The 19,194-nt window shown below is 37.3% G+C and overlaps 1 protein-coding gene across 7 annotated transcripts in view; it reads left to right on the top strand.

Moving 5' to 3' along the window:
• LOC139467867 (FAD-dependent oxidoreductase domain-containing protein 2-like) overlaps positions 1–19,194 on the top strand; it is a 138,163-nt gene that overhangs the window by 101,757 nt on the left and 17,212 nt on the right. For all 7 annotated transcript variants that reach the window (XM_071249379.1, XM_071249382.1, XM_071249378.1 and 4 more), the window contains exons 2-4: positions 15,835–16,082; positions 17,588–17,739; positions 18,916–19,094. In XM_071249379.1, coding sequence (XP_071105480.1) covers positions 15,854–16,082; positions 17,588–17,739; positions 18,916–19,094 — 560 coding nt within the window. In that variant the 5' untranslated portion in view covers positions 15,835–15,853. The remainder of the gene's footprint in view (positions 1–15,834; positions 16,083–17,587; positions 17,740–18,915; positions 19,095–19,194) is intronic.

Raw genomic sequence — 19,194 nt, 5'->3', positions numbered from 1 at the left:
TTTATCACATCCGCTATTCCTGGGGTATTTATCACATCCGTTATACATGGGTTAATTATCACATCTGTTATTCCCGCGTTATTAATTGCATCCCTTATTCCTGGGTTATTAATTGCCTTCGTTATTCCTGGGTTCTTTATCACATCCGTTATTCCTGGGTTATTTATCACATCCGTTATACCTGGGTTAATTATCACATCTGTTATTCCTGCATTATTAATTGCATCAGTTATTCCTGGGTTATTTATCACATCCGCTATTCCTGGGGTATTTATCACATCTGTTATTCCTGGGTTAATTATCACATCCGTTATTCCTGCGTTATTAATTGCATCCCTTATTCCTTGGTTATTAATTGCCTTCGTTATTCCTGGGTTATTTATCACATCCGTTATTCCTGGGTTATTTATCACATCCTTTATACCTGGGTTAATTATCACATCCGTTATTCCTGCATTATTAATTGCATCAGTTATGCCTGAGTTATTTATCACATCCGTTATTCCTGGGTTATTAATTGCATTTGTTATTCCTGGGTTATTTATCACATCCGTTATTCCTGGGTTATTTATCACATCCGTTATACCTGGGTTAATTATCACATCGTTATTCCTGCGTTATTAATTGCATCTGTTATTCCTGGGTTATTTATCACATCCATTATTCCTGGGTTATTAATTGCATCCATTATTCCTGGGTTATGTTCATATTAACATTTCTGTACATTTGTAAGATTGGATTTCTTAGGTCAAAATCCAATAACGCGTCATCATGACTTTGATCCAGGTATTTATCTGTGCGTTCTCTGAGGCCAATTAGCCTCTGGTCTAAAGCAAATGTCAGTCAGAATTTCAAACTGGAATCTAATATCCCTTGACCGAGGTGATCATGTTACTAAGTATTGTTTTAGCTTTGCATTGATAACAGAAGCAATTAAGAGGAAAGAGCCTTGAATGCTAAATTTTACATTTAATATACATACTGAACAAAAAGGCTCAAGGGCATGAATATTTTTAGGAAATTGTGTGCTCAGTTTTCACTCCCAACAAAACCCCAAAACATTCATGATTCCTAACTTTATTTTTGGTCAGAATAATTGCATTAAATTTAATGTTAAAATACCTCTGAATTTTATCCAAAGAACTACTTCTTCCCAAGTTTACGAGTAAAACCTACCAGAGGCACTAGATTTGAAACTCTTGGATTAACCCCTTTTCTATCAGATTTGAAAGATTCAAAATATAATTCATTGACTGTTTTTTGTTTATGATTTTGTATTTTAAAGAAGAAGAAGTAAAGCCTACAGATGTGGAAAAGCTTATCATATGACAGGTGAAGGACATGTATCATTTGCTACATAGACGATGCGTGTACGCCAATCTGTGACAAGATGCTATCAATGTTACTTGTATTACTTTCATGTTTATATCAACCTCATATCCACTGCATTCTGTCAGAAGAAAGCCGTTTCAAATCATCCCTCCCTTTGATGTCCATGCAAAAGTGATAGTCTCCAGCATGTCCATAGACGTTGGTAGTGTTGTCCTAGATGCTGTTGGATCATGTTTGACACTGTGTGTGAGCACCCTGCATTCAGCCCCACTTCCCCTTGCAATAGATTCGCTGTTTGGAGGGAATTCTTTGTTCATTACACATCTTCATTGATTCCTTTATTCGATGGAGTTAATGACAAGCGAGGTGTGCTGGTGGTTATAGTGTGTCTAAATCCATATGGCCTGTGGTATAACAATGCAGTGATAGCAGAACAGTGGAAGCGTGGAGTTCCGGCGCTTAGTCGGGTATAGGGTGCATCTCAGGAAACATGATTTCACAAAAGACTAAACAAATCGTTACAAGCTGTTGATGTGTTACGGACACTGTAAACTAATTATTAGACTTTGATCCACATTTACTGTTACTGTGATGAGGGATGGGCTGGGATGGGTGCAACGAATACACTATAAGGCGAATACGATTCGTATAATGAATAGGGTAATGAATACGAATATTTATTCACGAATAATAACAAGTCAGCAGTTGATGTATTATTTATGATATTCAGTGAAACAATAACAAAATAAATTATTTCACATGGTTTATTAATTATTAATTTATTATACATTAATATACTTCACTTATCCAGGTACTAGTGTCTGCTCAAATGCCACAATGACCAGCGACTAAAATACGGTCACTGAAGAAATCTATGCATATAATATGTTCTTATGGATATTTTAAGGGTCAGGGTATGTAAATGCACATGACAGTGCATATTCATGAATATTCGATTCTAGTGACCACGAATAACGAATTCAATTCATGAAAGGATACGGTTCGATTCACCGAATACGCGAGTGAATCGTAACAGTCCTAGTGTCTTAGGTACTCGTGCAGAGTAAAACCCGGGTACTGGCAGGATCACCCGGACACATGGTTGATCACGTGATATGGTGATTAATGACAACAATTCGCCATAACTCCATTGTTACACTACAAGTCACCAATGTTCGCTTTTCTTTCCGACTATGCACCCATTCCTTCTGACATTTATATGTTTGAGTTGAGATAAGGCTTCAGTCAACTTCAGTGTATGCATGACCAGATCATTTTATACATGTATCTGAATACTTTTTGCAAGGGGTCCAGGAAAGGTATTACCATTGAGCAGGCATGTGAGACCTACAGCGGCTACCCGGATAGGGTTTGGTAATAGGGGGTCGTGTACCTGGGTAGTAAATTGGGAATCGACCCTGCTCGAGAGGAGAGATGTATTTTTTTGAGAGAAGGGGGGGGGGAGGGGGGGGGGACATAATGTGTGTACAGGGAAGGATGACATTTGAAGGATAGAGGCTTTGTAGGAGCATGTATATGGTGTATCACAGCACATTTGTCTTCATCTGTAGGTCTTGTGGACAATAACATGATGTGAAGATTGAGGGGATGAAGATATCTAACAGAATATTTATTATTGCCTAATTTCAAGGTCTTCAGCAACCCATGCTTTGCCATAAAAGGTGACTATGCTTGTCGTAAAAGGCGACTAACGGGATCGGGTGGTCAGACTCGCTGACTTGGTTGTTGCGTGTCATCGACCCCAAATGCGTTGATCGATGCTCATGATATTAATCAATGGATTGTCTGGTCCAGACTCGATTACTTACAGACCGCCATCATATAGCTGGAATATTGCCGAGTACGACGTTAAACATCAAACTGAATCAACCTAATTTCAAAATTTCATACTTTATTTTGAAACTTTAACTTTTCATTAGAAATAAACTGATTTTAAAGTTAAGGATGATCAGATGTTATTATAAATCCAAAGTATCAGCAGATAACAGCAATCAGAAATGGCACTGCTTTCATGATTTTCTGTCAGCATAGACAACAACCACTGATGTCGTGTAATGTCTGAGAACTAGTTTTAAATATTTCTCTGTGATAAGTCTAGTTATTTTACTGCCCGTCGTTGGCAGGTTTTTTATACGTTTCAAAGTATTTATAATCTTTAACCTTTGATAGTCACGATATGGCTGAAATATTGCCGATGTGATTTAAAACTTAACTCACTCACTCACTCACTCACTCACTCACTCACTCACTGAGAACTCATGAAACAAATGTCAATTAAAGATCAACATATCCAAGAGGTGTAGCTGCAGTATGGTTTGAGGATAAGGCCGTCCCTCATATCTGATGAAGGTGAGCTTAAGCTCTGACAATGATTCTGCACAATTCAGTGTTAACATTGAGTTCAAATTTCAGAATGAACTTTGTATGTATGACTAGCACCCTGGGTGTCTGTTGTTGAGGGGTTTAGAAGTAGGTGTTTGACACAACCAGAGCTGTGTTAGCGGGACTAAGGTCAGGTGATCGTTATGGATCACCTTAATTGTGATTGGTTAACGTGGTTGTGTCAGACAAGTCCAACTTGCCTCAGGCGTCAGTCTACCATTATGTCAGTACATGACAATTTGTATTATTTCAAAGAGAATTTTATGCTTTTTGGCTATCTGGCAATTCTCATTGTGTGATATTGATTATGTGAATGAGTTTTATCAAAGTGTTCATGTGCCTTGAATATAGATTGCTCCCCATGGGCTCTATGATTATTAGTTTATTTCCACTCGTTTGCCTTTATTTGTTCCCTCAATGGGCTACTGAATAATTGATGTCTTTGATGTCTCATTAATTATTAGCATGTCCATCTTTGATGGCTGTAGGTGGCCAGCGCTATTTATACTTACGTCCTGCATTGAGCCAGTGTTCAATAAATGGCCCTCACACCCAGAATGTATAACAGGTCTCCTGATGTATATAGAAACTACTGTCAAGTCTTGTTAATCCGACACTCGTTAATCCGACAATCGGCTTTATCCGACACTAATGATGGGAACCAATTAAATCAGTGCTATTTAGACCAGTTAATCCGACAGTCTCGCACTCCGACTCCGACACACCTAATTTGCAACGAATTCCCGAAATCACTTATCAATCAGTCTCGTCAGCGTACTCCGTAGTCATCTGCCCGCGAGTACACAGCCCGTGTTTTGATGCAAGACGAGTCGGCTGGTAGATGCATATTACAACGGCTGCAGAGATAAACTTGCTTAACAATAAACAACTAATGCTTTACATAAAAAAAACAGGATTAATCACATGCTTTGATTACCCCAATCTCATTAAAATCAGATACAAGTTCTCGCTATCACCGAGGACATCCCATTACAGGTCACGTCAGAACAACCCTTCGCGAACTTTGACCAACCAGTGATGACTTAAAGGAAGTCAACGTTAGCCACTTAGAAAGCAGTTTTCTTAAGTTTTACGTTACCGGTTTCAAACTTGCAACTTCCATTCCAGACTATGCTTTTTAAAGTATTTTGATTAAGTCATACAGCCCGTAACAGTTGTTTTGTGTTGAGCTTTAGAGGTTGCGTGATTAGAAAACATATTCTGCTAACAATGTAACATAACAATATGAATATTTCATTTTTATTTTTTTATTATGTGTTTATATCGTTATCTATCGTGTAGTTGTCCGATTTTCAATCGGAATACCTGCTATGACAACACAAACACAGCGATGATCAGGCATACATGAGGTGAGCGGAGCTCCAGCTCAACCTCAGGACGTTTCCTACGAGCAGCACATCCTGCTGGAGGTCGTCCCTGCACCAGCACTCGGAATACCAAGCTGACAAACAGTGTAATGATAACACAATGAATAGCAATGAATAACAATGGACAGACAAAAAGGCAATGACGTTGCTCTGGACATGGGACATACGGGCGTGATGAACCGACACAGTTCAGGGGATGATCAATTAAGGCTATAAATGTCATACTATAAATAACAGTAACTAACGGGAAGTGATATGGTAGCCCAGGTTGGCTGACAGTCAATATACAATGAAATTTTGGCGAGGATTAACAACGGGGATTAGCGTCTTATAAATAATGGCAGTTAAGTTATGGAGACATATATATATGTCATGGCTACAGGGTAATGAGCCTTTGGAATCAAATGTTTTTCAGACAATGGTTGTCCCAAATCAGTCGCTTTAATAATGACAGGATACTGAAACTACTGTCTTCAAGTTATCCCCTGGGTTTCACTGATTCACTGATAATTTCTGTGACTCCATGAATACCTAGTTCAGTATCTCTTGGTGTCAATTCCACGGTAGCTATAGCCCCATGCATATCAAAGTGGATGTTAGATAGGTAATGAGTATCTCCTGTTACGTTCAAGACAGAACAGGTGCCTAGAAAGAAGTTCTACTAAGTAGCTCGAGGTGGCACTATGTACCGGTACCTAGATCTGGGATCTTTCACTAGGCACATGCGCCAACGCGTTGACATGATAGAGGGATTTATCATGGAGATCAAACTAAGTTCCCTTGAATGACAAATTGACGGGAAATATCATTATTTTGTTCAACATTTGAAAAAAAAATTAAATTCATGTTTTTTTTAAAACTTAAAGATATGTACACAAGTATGAACAGACATAAAACTAAGTCCAAAAGCATATGCCATTACTGGTCCTGTTATCGGTGATATACAAGCGATAACATTGGTTGAATATTTTGAGTTCCAAAATATTTATTTCCAATTTGGGAATGTTTCCTAACATTTGTTACAGACATGGGAACAAATATTGGCCTCTGAGCAGGTCTAGATAAATTCCTGTGATAGACTGTGGAACCTTACCTTGGAAAGTTAAAAAGCTGCCTTAAGATGGGGTTAATATTCTTTATAGGTATTTAATAGTGCAAGTCTGTGCTGTCACTGTGGTTTATCGGTGTAATGAAACTGGTTTATGAGTGTTGGTATATATCCAAATGTTGATGTGTGTTTCGTGTAGGGGTCAGCCACTGAGTAGGAGTCTGTCAAGAATATGCATATATATATATCATGGTGACTATAACATACTTCATGTCTTGTCAAAGTAATCTTAACACTAAATCACGATTTTGTGAAGCCATTTGTGCGGAACCATGGTGGCAGTGTTTTCTGGTAGGGATATGAAAGCACATAGGTCATCATTTCAGTAAACATGTAGATCATCTTTCAGCAAGGTAAGATGACACATGTCACATGTATATTGATCATCAGGGTATGTAGAGGCAGATCTCGGGTGTCAGGGGATATGTTCCATTGTCATTCCACCCACGATTTCCTAGATAGAGAAAGTTAATGACTATAGATGTTTCTGGTTGAAGTAAGAGAGACTGATGTGATGGATGGTTGGCGCCCTGAGCAAGTCCTTCTGATCTCTGCCGCCTGACAACAGAGGCTATCTCTTTCATATTAAGCTCTAAAGATGGACAGATATAGTAAGACTGTCCGAGGTCAGACAGGTAACTGACCGTGTGACTAGTAGGTTAGAAATTTGTATCATTTCGAAAAATTGAAATTGTCCTTGCTCCTGAAATGTCAGGTAACTGACCGTGTGACTAGTAGGTTAGAAATTTGTATCATTTCGAAAAATTGAAATTGTCCTTGCTCTTGAAATGTGATTTTTGCTGTGACCATTTTGTGTTTTATTGGCAATATGGTTTGAGATGTTTCTGCAGCGTGAAATGATATATATGCCATATCACCCTGAAGTTAGAGATAATCACACTAACGGCTACAACATGCTACCATTGGAATGGTAGGGTAAGAAAGAAATATAGTAACATGGATTTAGGACACCTGTTAAATGCAACAGGTTTTATAGATAGGTGTTCTGTTTGTACACAGGTGAACAATGGTTTATAAATGAATATGTTACCCGTTGGAGTGATGTATTAAGAAAGGAAGAGGGGCGAAATGGGCTTAATAAATTGAGAATGTACCGATGTTACAAACAAGTATATGGGACAGAATACTATGTTTCAAATAAGATGCCCAGAAACTATAGATCGGCACTAGCCAAGTTTAGGTGTGGCGTGGCTCCTATTCGAGTGGAAACCAGTCGGTACAAAGGTGTACCTGTCCACAATAGAAAATGTTTTCACTGTTATGACAGCGTAGAAGACAAGGTCCATGTTTTGTTTCACTGCGTATTATATAGGGATATCAGGGCATCTCATTTTAATTAATGTATTGCGAAATCTTATAATTTTTTAGATAGATATCGACAAACTTTGTATAATTTTCAGTGATGCCAGTGTGTGTTTTTATACTTGCCAAAGTCTGCTTTTTAATTCTTAATCGTAGAAAGCATCTTTTATATGGATAACGTTTTACTATTGCATCGTTATAGCATATATCTATGAATGTTATAATATTTTGTCTCTCATAATTCTATTGAATGGTTCTGTACATTCTATCAATGTTCATTTGTACAAAGCTGTTGTATGTATGTACAGAAGTGAGACACTTATAAACTATAGTCTGTCTGTCTGTCTGGTAGTGAATATTTATTCATGATTGTCAAGCTTGGGAGACCAGTTGTCATGGGTGATTTTGTGCATCAAATTGTTGTAAAGAATAGATGCTAGCAATTCCCCATCTTCCTGAGGCAAGTGTGTCCACTACCCCATATCAAAGCCTAGTTTGTACCCTTGCCTCATCAAGGCCACTTATCTTAGCTCAACCCTTGCGCCACCTCTCGTAGATCACGAGTTGTGCCCCTTGTAATGAAAACAAGCTGGTAGATAGCTGGTCTTATCTTGTATAGCTTCACAAAAAAATGGCGACTATCACAGGCGTTGACAGGCGATCAGACAACGAAAACATTCTTGGTTTCATCCCTGACACAAAAACATAGACCCACGTTGGGGGGTTAAAAGATAAAAAAGACATGTTCCAGCATTAAATCACTTTCATACGAAGGTGTACAAGTCGTGGATGTTGATTTTGTGAAACATTCTCTGATTGGACTATCTAAATGTGCAATAGTCCAATCATATGTAGCACAGGAAAGTGGGCTTGATGTGGCAGGGGTGGAAACAAGACTTTGATATTAAGGCTAGTGGGGTAAAATGGCATTTCCCTGGCACTGCTTTGTCTGATAGAACCTGGTAGTTATCAGAGGGCTATAGCAGTGATAGAAACTGACAGTTATAGTGGTAATGGTAAGTCAGTTGTTCACCTGAAATAACACAGGAACATATAGTACCTATTAGACTCATTTGAAGGAAATGTAATCGTTTGTATGTTTGTTTTATTCTTTCTTTCTTTGTTGTTTAATGCCACACTCAAGTAAACAATCGAATCTGGACCAGACAATCCAGTGATTGATGTTATGAGCAACAATCCACACCATCAGGGCACGATGACATGCTGTCAACCAATTCACAGAGTCTGATTATCCAATCAATTGATTTGCATCTTGATCGGCACATCGATAGAAACTAACAGTTTTGGCCCACTAATCCTTGTATTGATAACATTTTGCAAAATCTTAAAAAGGGCAAATTTCTCTTTGTCCTGATGATACCTTTAAACTATTGGGCAGTTTGGCAAGGACCCTAGGCCTAGTGCCAATTCCTTACGCTGTATAATAGCTGTAGTGTACTTGCAGTCACACTTGATTGGGTCAAGCTCAGTTCACATGTTCAGATATATATGGATCCCATGGTCGGTCCTGACAGAGTTACATGAAAGATTGATATCGGAAACCTGAAGAGTGGTGAAAAGTAAATATGAATGTCACTGGGTCTTTGACATAACCCGAATGTTGACATTGGGTCTCGACATTCTGTCCCTGAAAAAAGAATGTAACTCCCACCCCACCCCAACATATGCAGGGCTCCAGATATTGTTGTTAGCTTTGTTTGTTTGTTTGTTTGTTTTTTAACGCCGCACACAGCAATATTCAAGCTATGTGACGGCGGTCTGTAAGTAATCAAGTCTTGACCAGATAATCCAGTAATTGAGATCATGAACATCAATCCACACAATTGGGATCAATGACATTCATCAACCAAGTCAGCGAGTCTGACCATCCGATCCCGTTAGTCGTCTTTTACGACAAGCATAGTCGCCTTTTATGGCAAGCATGGGTTGCTGAAGAACTATTCCACCCCAGATCTTCATGGGTGTAATGCCTGATTGAACAGTTTTACATGAAGATATCCCTAATATCCTGATTTACCCAGACAACCAAAACCATGAACATATATACAGTACCACCAAATCTTTGAAGTGTTAGAAGTTCTGACAGCAGCTCAAACTTTATAAAACATATGTCTTTTATAGCCATAGATAATCAAATATGCACCTTTATGAAAAATTGAATACCACAATATAATCCACTTGAGTGAAAGTTTTTTTCTAAAGTTGAAAGAGACAGTATAATAGCCTCTTTAAAATTCTGTTTCACCTTCTGGAATCATATGAAAGATATTTGCAAAACATTTAGCTGCTAATTAAGTATGCTGGACAATTTAAACACATGCCACTGTCTGCAAACTAATGATTTTTTTTAAACTCTTTTTTATCTGAAAGTTTTAATTTTGCATTGAGATTTACAGCTGTGATGTGTTTACTTACAGAATTTAATTCTAGAATTCAGCAGAGGAAACATCAATTCACCTCGTTTTATTAGGACTTTGAACATATTTTGTAATTATGAAAAACATGAGGTACTAAAATATTCCTTCCAATCCATAACAACATTTCTCTGGAGAAATTGTGTTTTGTATATAAAATATGTCACTCTATTGTAGAAATCGTTGTTCTGTAGCTGAAATCTTTTGAATATGGAAATTCACAGAAGGACATAATGATCTGTCATAAGGATGTATGTCTAACCTCCAAGAATCAAATTATGGCTTTACATTCACACTGTAATGACATTGGGTTCCAATGTGCATGCATTATTTCTACATCTATTCTGGCCTACACATCGTCAGGAGCATGAGTTACAGCTCACCTGGGTATTGTTCAAGTGTGTCAATGTCAGGGTCTTCGTTAGCACCAAAGACATCAAGAAACATTGCCTCAGAAACCAGTAGCGAAGATGAAACTGGGCATGAAAGTGAAATTTGTCAAAATATTTTGATAATGTTTTCAATATGGATGCCTTGGCAGCCATGTTCAAAATGTATAAACATTTGCTGTTTGAGTTGTTGATATAATCAGAGCTCCAGATAAGCTTTTGGTATTGTGGGTATTTTACCCATGCATTTTAAAATCATTGGGTATCAGTAATTCTACCTGCGTATTCAAATTTCTGTTACCCACTAGTTTTTACACATGTGGGTATTTAAGTTAAATATTTAAAAACACTATTCATCTAGTCCCTGCAAACTGGTGTCGTGTGGGTTCGAGAGCTTTATAGGACTCAAAAATACCACGATACTTCCACAAGAAAGTGTGATGGCAAATGATCATGATGTAACTGTCATCGTGGAGTTTGGCAAGGTTGACGGAATGCCCCTTTATAATTTCAAAATAAGTTGCTGATTTGCTAATCGAATACGCAGGGTTACTTCACAATATTTTGATGATACGCACAAGTTTTATTTTTGTAGGTATCTGTAATGTTCGTTGCGTATTTGATACGCTTGGATTATATTTTACTGTGTATTTCTGCATTTCTGATGCGTATTTCACGCAGATACGCAGCTTATCTGGAGCTCTGTATAATGGTAGGTAGGATAAATGTTTCACTTTTAGTCATGGGGTAAACGTTGAGCTGGGATTATGGCTTTATGTTCACTAAGAACGTATTTCGACTACTGTTCAGAAATCTCCGCCAGATAACCACTCGTACATGTGTATATGTTACTGTTAGTGTGTAATCAGTCAGTGTGTAAACTGACTGAGATTTTTGAAAACTTTTAACAATTTTAAACAAGCGATTAAATATTTCAGTCATTTTACAAATTGAGTGAATGATCTGTCCATTTATCTTATAATGATAAAGAATTCCAAACATTATGATGTTTAATTTCATCACCCAGTGACTGCAAATGATAGGATTAGAAAATGAAAGTCTGGGTTTACTTTTTTGGTTTCTAATCCAAGCAATATTAGTCTGTTGTGATGTTTTTAAGCCCTTTTGAACTTATTTATAATTTTAGTCAATCTGTCAAATAAATGAAATTTTCTAAGTGAATCACATTTAACATATTGACTTTAACATGTGCAGACATTTTGAACAGTTATATATTTGTTATCAGGTGAGCTACAGTGTCATGGAACTATTTTTACTGATCTTAGCACTCATAAATCTTTTTCACAGTGACTTAAATTGTAAAATTATTTCATCAATAAATTTTATTTCTGACTACAATTGTAGAAAGGAAACAATTTAAATATTTACAGAAAAAGTTTTGGAAGCTCATGTGGCAAGCTGCTTATAATTTTCCGATCCCATTTCAGTCCTAAGTCTTGCATTTAAATTGGTTGTCTTTGTTGTCAACGGTCAACGAATGATTGCAAAAATGTTTCCTGAGTTGACATTTACTCTAATTTGTAGATTCTGAACTGTGTTAGTAAGATGAGATTGTAATTCTCTCTTCAGATAGATTAACTCAGTATTTCAATATTGGTTATTGCATCAGTTGAAGCAGAGTAAAATGATTTGAAAGAAAATTTTAATATTTGAATATTGAATACTGCTGTGGAGATTTCTTTACACAGAATTATTACTGTTCTTCATGGGCTCATATTTGACTCTTGGCAAATCAATTCTTATACAAGTATTAATATACATAGGTTTATTACAAGGCCAATCATAAAGACCAAATAGTTCCAGGCAGCACATGATTTGCCTGAAATATTGCTAATCCACTAGGAGAGGAACGATTTATCATATCAAATAGAGATGAAAGAATAAACATAAATCTCCAACTCTTGGTTGAACTTACTTGTCTTGGGAGGCCACATGCTGGCTCAATACCCCTAAGAACCGTGGATTTATTCTCAGAGTTCATTTTTTTTATGAATTCTCACACACTCACTCACTCACTCACCCACCCACCCACCCACTCACTCACTCACTCACTCACTCACTCACTCACACTCCTTTTGGAACTTGTATACTTGGTTAATAAAAGAACTGGCATTTTTGTTACTGCTAGGCTCCAAACAGTCGTTATAACATTACCACATATCCTCATTTGTCACGCTCACCATGACGGTACGTGTCAGATGATTGAATAATGTGCAGTGACATTGTTTAATGGAGGCCATATGCTGGCTCAATACCCCAAAGAACCTGGGAATTATTCTCAGAGATCATTTTTGTTATCAGGAATATTCTCTCTCACTCACTCACTCACTCACTCACTCCTTCTGGAACTTGTATACTTGGCATTTTGGTTACCGCTAGGCTCCAAATAGTCGTTATCCAAGATTACCATATATCCTCATTTGTCACGCTTACCATGACGGTATCCGTCAGATGATTGAATAATGTGCAGTGACATTGTTTAATGGAGCAGTTTTAAGGAAAATAGTACATTATGCTTCTGTTTTGATCAAGAGTTAACCAAGTTAAGCAATGCAGATACGATTATGTACAGTACACCATTGTGTCAAGCTATTGCTCAGTGCCGAACCTACGCTGGTCTGGTAAAAGCATGGTCCCTGTGTATTCCTTTTTTATTCATCATTTTCGGATAACTTGAAGTAAATCAACTTTGACACAATGTTATGACTGTATGTTTTCAGTATGTTGGTGGAAGTGATATTCAAATGGATCTGAGTTCGCTGTGAAAAATCATATTACATTAATGTGACGACTTGTTTGGCAAAACACTGTTGGCTGGCTAGACTTACTAAGGCAATAACTTTTACTTTAATCATAAGTTCTAGATTATGAAAATAATAAGAACAAGTTGTCCCTATAAGAGACTGGAGTCCTTAGACTGTCCACATATCTAGACTTGCCTATTTGGAGGATAGAATTACTACACATCCATAGATTTTTCTTTCAGTACAGCCTTGGAGCAAGGCTCTTAACTGAGGAAGTGTATTGAATGACAGCCGCTGACCCAGTGTGGCACAACAAGCCATGTTCCTTCATCAGGGACGTCCATCTCTTTAGCTTGTACTTTGATATCTCTATCGGAACAGTGCTGCTATTGTCCTGGAAACTGTCTAGATATTTAAGAGAATGAGTGGGAAAGTATCAACACAACTGCTGGTGATTATTGGAAGCTACAAATGGTTTTAGCACAGCTTTAGCAAAGGTGATGTGTAATACTATAATAAAGTCATTTAGCATTGTGTCGAACCCACTTATATTGCGCCTACCGGTATGCTGTTGGCAGCAATCTGTTTGTCAGCATCAATCTATTTGGGTTGGGAAGTGTATTTTCTGTCAGTTTGGCTATTAGTTCAACAAATCCTGGTCTGTTGGAATGCTGGATGTCAAGACTTAAATTAACCATGACAACTGCATGTGTTTCATTCTGTTTCTTGGTTTATTTGCACTTCTCAACAATTTACAGAAATAGGTAAATGATGCCATGATGGTTTGTCATCACCAAAATCTATGGTGGAATTTTCTTTTATATCAGCATTTCCAGATGCTAATTCGTAAATAATAATTCATGGGTGTAGATTATTAGCTGAGAGTGTTTCCTTATCGTAAACAATATTTTTTAAGAATACATATTTTTTATTTCATTATACATGTAGTTGATAATTACAATTTTTGATACATAAAGGTAATGATCTCTTTATCGTTTAATGTCATTCTTAAAATAATTGATATTTAAGACATACTAAGACATGTTAAAGACATCGTTCGAGAAAGTAACTTTGGAAACCGTGTATAAATATCGTGTTTGAGGGAACTGTCCCATGTCTCATATAGTGCCCTTTAATCTGCAGCTATGTTTGTCTCCATCCACACATCGGAACACCCCAATCTAAACTTATGGAGAGCGTTAGTCAGTAGTTTACTCTGAGCAAACAGACATTGAATCAAAGTACTCCCTACATGGTGACCTCATTTGCATATTTATTACATCGTGATACCAAGTTTATCACATACCTTTTTTGCATACTAGCCATTTGTCTACGTGATGAACAACAATAATGAGAATGTTGATAATTTTATAGAGAAGCTGTGAAAAAATAATAATAAGTAATACCAATGATTACAACAATCCATGCTTCCAAATTTTAAAAATATCCTGTTTGCATTACAGTATACTACAGTTATAACACACTGAAAGGGACCACTAAGTTTTGTTCATAATAACCGTAGTTCATTATAAGCACATATATATACAACATATTACAAAGTATTACATCTCCATCACATCATGACCAATACCCTGGACCATTCGCTACCACAGCTTCATTTGGGAAGTTATATCCCCGTCCATCCAATCAGTAACCTTGCACAGATTTTATTACGCTTTTGGGTGTAATTTGATTGGACAGCTTTGTGTTGTGTTGTTTCAGTTATGTTGGACTCAAAATGAAGCTATGAGATATGAGTCCAGAGTATTTGTCATAATAGAATGGATAAACGAAGATGGGATTGTGTGGGTAACTTCGATTTAAATTATGAGCTCATGCGTCTTTAGGAATACGGCAAATGCATGTTTAACACAGTTATCTGTGGGTTGAGATGCATGTTGAATAAACAGTGAAATTGGTACGGAAGGTGGAATGATTATTGCCTATGTTTAAGCTAACTTTAACATTACAAACACACCATGCTTGAATTTTTTTTCTGAATAAGAAAGGTAACCCTCTGTTGTTTAGGTAGGTTGCATGGCTTTTGGTCAGCCCTTCACATCTACATCATTTTGTTTAATACAGCGACTATTTACAGTAGAGCTGCTGACAAGAATGTTGGGAGAAGTCGCCCACTGTTTTCATGGAGTACACCAGTTTGATTTACCTGATGTTGTTGAAGCAAGACTAGCAATGATTAATCTTTGTGTTATTAGGCACACATATCAAATCTGTTTGAATGATGGTTTGAACAAAGCCAGTGCAATTTGTTATCATTGTCATTGATATTGGTGGTTGTTTGTTTGTCTGTTTGTTTTTGGTTTTTTGTTTAACGCTGCCATATGACAGCGGTCTGTAAATAATGGAGTCTAGACCAGACAATCCAGTGATTGACATCATGAGCATCGATCCAAGCAGCTGGGATACGATTACATGCATCAACCAAGTCAGCGAGCCTGACCACCCGATCCTGTTAGTTGCCTCTTACGACAAGCATAGTCACCTTTTACGGCAAGCATGGGTTGCTGAAGACCTATTCTAACCCGGATGTTAAAGGGTCTGATATTGATGTAATTATGCCAGCAAAATGTGTTTCCATCTGTACTTCATTGAAACAATGTTTCAGAATCAGTTTCTGTCCTCAAACATTGTAACATGATGACCACTAACATGTGTTTTATGTTGTTGCAGATAAAAACCAGGTGACGCAATGATTGGTCCTGACCTCACCGTAAGTGCCCCGACCCGTGTCTTCCATTCCTTGCTGCTGATTGGCTGCCTGCTCTTCCTCACCTCCGCACATGCCTCCTCATCCTCATCGTCCTCACATCGGCATGACTACTGCATCATTGGCGGCGGGCCCGGTGGACTACAGCTTGGCTACTTCATGGAACAAAAGGGCAGAGATTACGTTATTTTTGAAAAATCAAATGTTTCTGGTAAGTTTCATAGTTAATACTACCTTAATATGTAATTCTATTCTACATGTAAACACTGGTGTTTTTATTGTTTTTATATAAGGCCATATATTTTTTTAGTTGGTTTATGAGACGAAATGTCAATCAAACAGTTTAAGAGACAGACCTACTAAAATAATTAGAAGAAGAAGAAAATTGACTTTTGACCAAAACAAATTTAGGACGAAACAAAACAACAAAATCTTATCACTGCTGGTCGTAAGTAATGGTGAATAATATGTATAAAATCTTTATTCTCACCAGAAAAAAAAATCAATTATCTTTCGGTATTTTTTCACAATTGTACTTCAATGATGGCGTGACCGTCTTGTTCACTTTTCCTTCATTAACAGCAGTACTAATCTAGCAGGTGACTTACATGTATTGTATTTTCAACCACTTATCTCCGTGTTATGGGTTTTCAGACGCTTAAGAAACATTTGTAGTTTTCCCGCTAATCACATGAACAACTGTAAAACACCCCATTCACTTAATAACAAGCCATCATCTGAGTATTTAACATTGTCTGTGTGACGCCACACTTCTCGTTAAAGCACGAAGAATTGCAATAACATGTCTGTTCGAAAACGTGTTATGTCCGAAAACTTATGATCCGATAATACTTTAAAATTTTAGGTCCAATGTGTGCACACCAAATGATCAAAATGAAACGGCTAATGCTTCTGAATATTTCTCAATGTAAGATGATGGCAACATGGAGAGTAAATAGAGATTGTTAACCTGGTGTGAATTAGAATTGTAAATACAAATGTAACAGGAATTAATGGTCTGTGTTTACGCTCAACAGTAGGATATTTACAATACAGAAACACATGATGAACAAAATCTCTTTATCATATCATCTCATTCTTGAAATTTTGAGTTTATTTTATATTTATATTTTAGGTTAAGTCACATTTATTTTATTCATGTAAGTATACAGAGCTGAACAAAAATTTAGAGCTTTAAGTCAACAGACGGTGGTAGCCAAAGAAATTGTTACAAAATGTGCACCTTATCCAGTTATGGGTGCCCATGGGTAACATGTGTATTACCAATGCAAGATCTTTTTGGACACACTGTTAAGTTATTCACCAGAAACTGCTGGTCTGCTTAAGGTAAATTCGGCAAGAGCATTTCTAATATCCAAACTTCACATAGTCAGCCGTTTGTTTTCATGTATTAATGAGGACCAACGAATGCTGTGTTTTGTCGACTCATTTGGGGAGACAGGAACCTAGTCTAGGTCTAGAACTTTTTGAGAATGTTGGGCAAAGCATCATCACATTGATGTTTAGAGCTTCTTAAAAGTAGTTCCTGCGAGGCGAATTCATTTGGATTTTAATTGGATGTTGATACCGTGATTGGTTTTATTGCATCAATATAGCTGTATTCCTCATTTTATAATGAGAGTCACTATGTGGTATCAAACCTCCCCCAGTGTTTCTCTCATTTGACACATAACACTCTCATTTGTTTTCTTTCAGGAAACTTTTTTACAGTATATCCTCGCCACAGAAAATTGATCAGTATAAACAAGCGCTACACTGGCCAGACAAACAAAGAATTCAACATGCGGCATGACTGGAACTCCCTGCTGAGTCATGATGAAAGTCTGCTGCTGAAACATTACTCCAAGGTAAGCCAGCAGTGGGGTGCTGTTGTAGTCCTATTGTCGTCCCTTTGTAGTCCTGTTTAGTCCTCGTTGTAGTCCAGTTGTGGTGTCATTGTAGTCCTGTTTGTTGTTCAAGGGTTAAAAATGGTTTATTTATGTCTTTGTGTTTTTCAAGTATATTCAAGGGTTAATGATGGTTTATAGAATGAACGAACTGGGGCGGGAGATATTGGAACGGAGTTCATCCTTCCATCCATCCTTCCCTCCATCCTCTTCTTAATGGGGACAAATTTTCGCAAAAACTATTCAAGTTAGAGGAATGAAATTTTGCACACTGATGTTACTATTGGTGTTGCACATTCATATTTTACAGAGTTATGGCTCTTCCTCCATGCTTGTCAACTTAGTGCATACAGAGTGAAATGGGGAAAAGTTTTCTCAGCAACTACTGATATTAAATGAATGAAAGTTTGCATGCTTATCTAAAAGATACTTGTCAATATTGAGTTCAAAAATTGGTCCTGTCAATTAATTTTTAACAGAGTTATGGCCCTTGCCCCATGTTTTTCAACTTAGTGCATAGTGTTTGCAATGGGGTATTTTCAGAAACTACTGAAGCTACAAGAATGAAAGGTTGCATGCTTTTCTAAGAGTTACTCGTCAAGACAGAGTTACTTGTCAAGACAGAGTTCGATAATTGGTCCCGTCAATTAATTGAGTTACGGCCTTCGATCCATGTTATTTGTACCTATAGAAGAATCTCTTTTTGATAGTTTTATAGTTTTCATTCACTAATGGCGAGGGGTAGTGAAGACGGTGTTTTTTTTTGTTATTTATGTTTTTATGTTAGCCAAATATGTTCAAGGGTTATCAATGGTTTATGTGTGTCTGTGTGTTAGCCAAATATGTTCAAGGGTTATCGATGGTTTATTTGTGTCTGTGTTAGCCAAATATGTTCAAGGGTTATCGATGGTTTATTTGTGTCTGTGTGTTAGCCAAATATGTTCAAGGGTTATCGATGGTTTATTTGTGTCTGTGTGTTAGCCAAATATGTTCAAGGGTTATCGATGGTTTATTTGTGTCTGTGTGTTAGCCAAATATGTTCAAGGGTTAACAATGGTTTATGTATGTCCTTATTTTAGCCAAATTTGTGCAAGTCTTTTTGGTGTTTTGAATAAGCCAATGAGTTGTCTCCCCTAGGAAATGTTTCCCCACGCTGACGTGCTGCTCCATTACCTGAGAGACTACGAGAGGAAGCTGGGTATCAACGTCCAGCACAATACGGAGATTATGGCTATACATACCGTAAAGGACGCTGCCATGCCGGACGGACAGTACTTCTCTCTCGATGATCAAAACAAGAACAATTATCAATGCAGGTTGGAATGTGTTATTTTTTTATGATGAATTGTTATTTTGTCACAGATTTTATAATGTTGTGATCACTGGCCTCCCCTAATAACAACCCCCTGTAACCAC

Source organism: Haliotis cracherodii, unplaced genomic scaffold (genome assembly GCF_022045235.1).
Source record: "Haliotis cracherodii isolate W230 unplaced genomic scaffold, xgHalCrac1.p SCAF_2, whole genome shotgun sequence".
Taxonomy (NCBI): domain Eukaryota; kingdom Metazoa; phylum Mollusca; class Gastropoda; order Lepetellida; family Haliotidae; genus Haliotis; species Haliotis cracherodii.
This window is presented reverse-complemented; position numbering and strand designations above follow the sequence as displayed.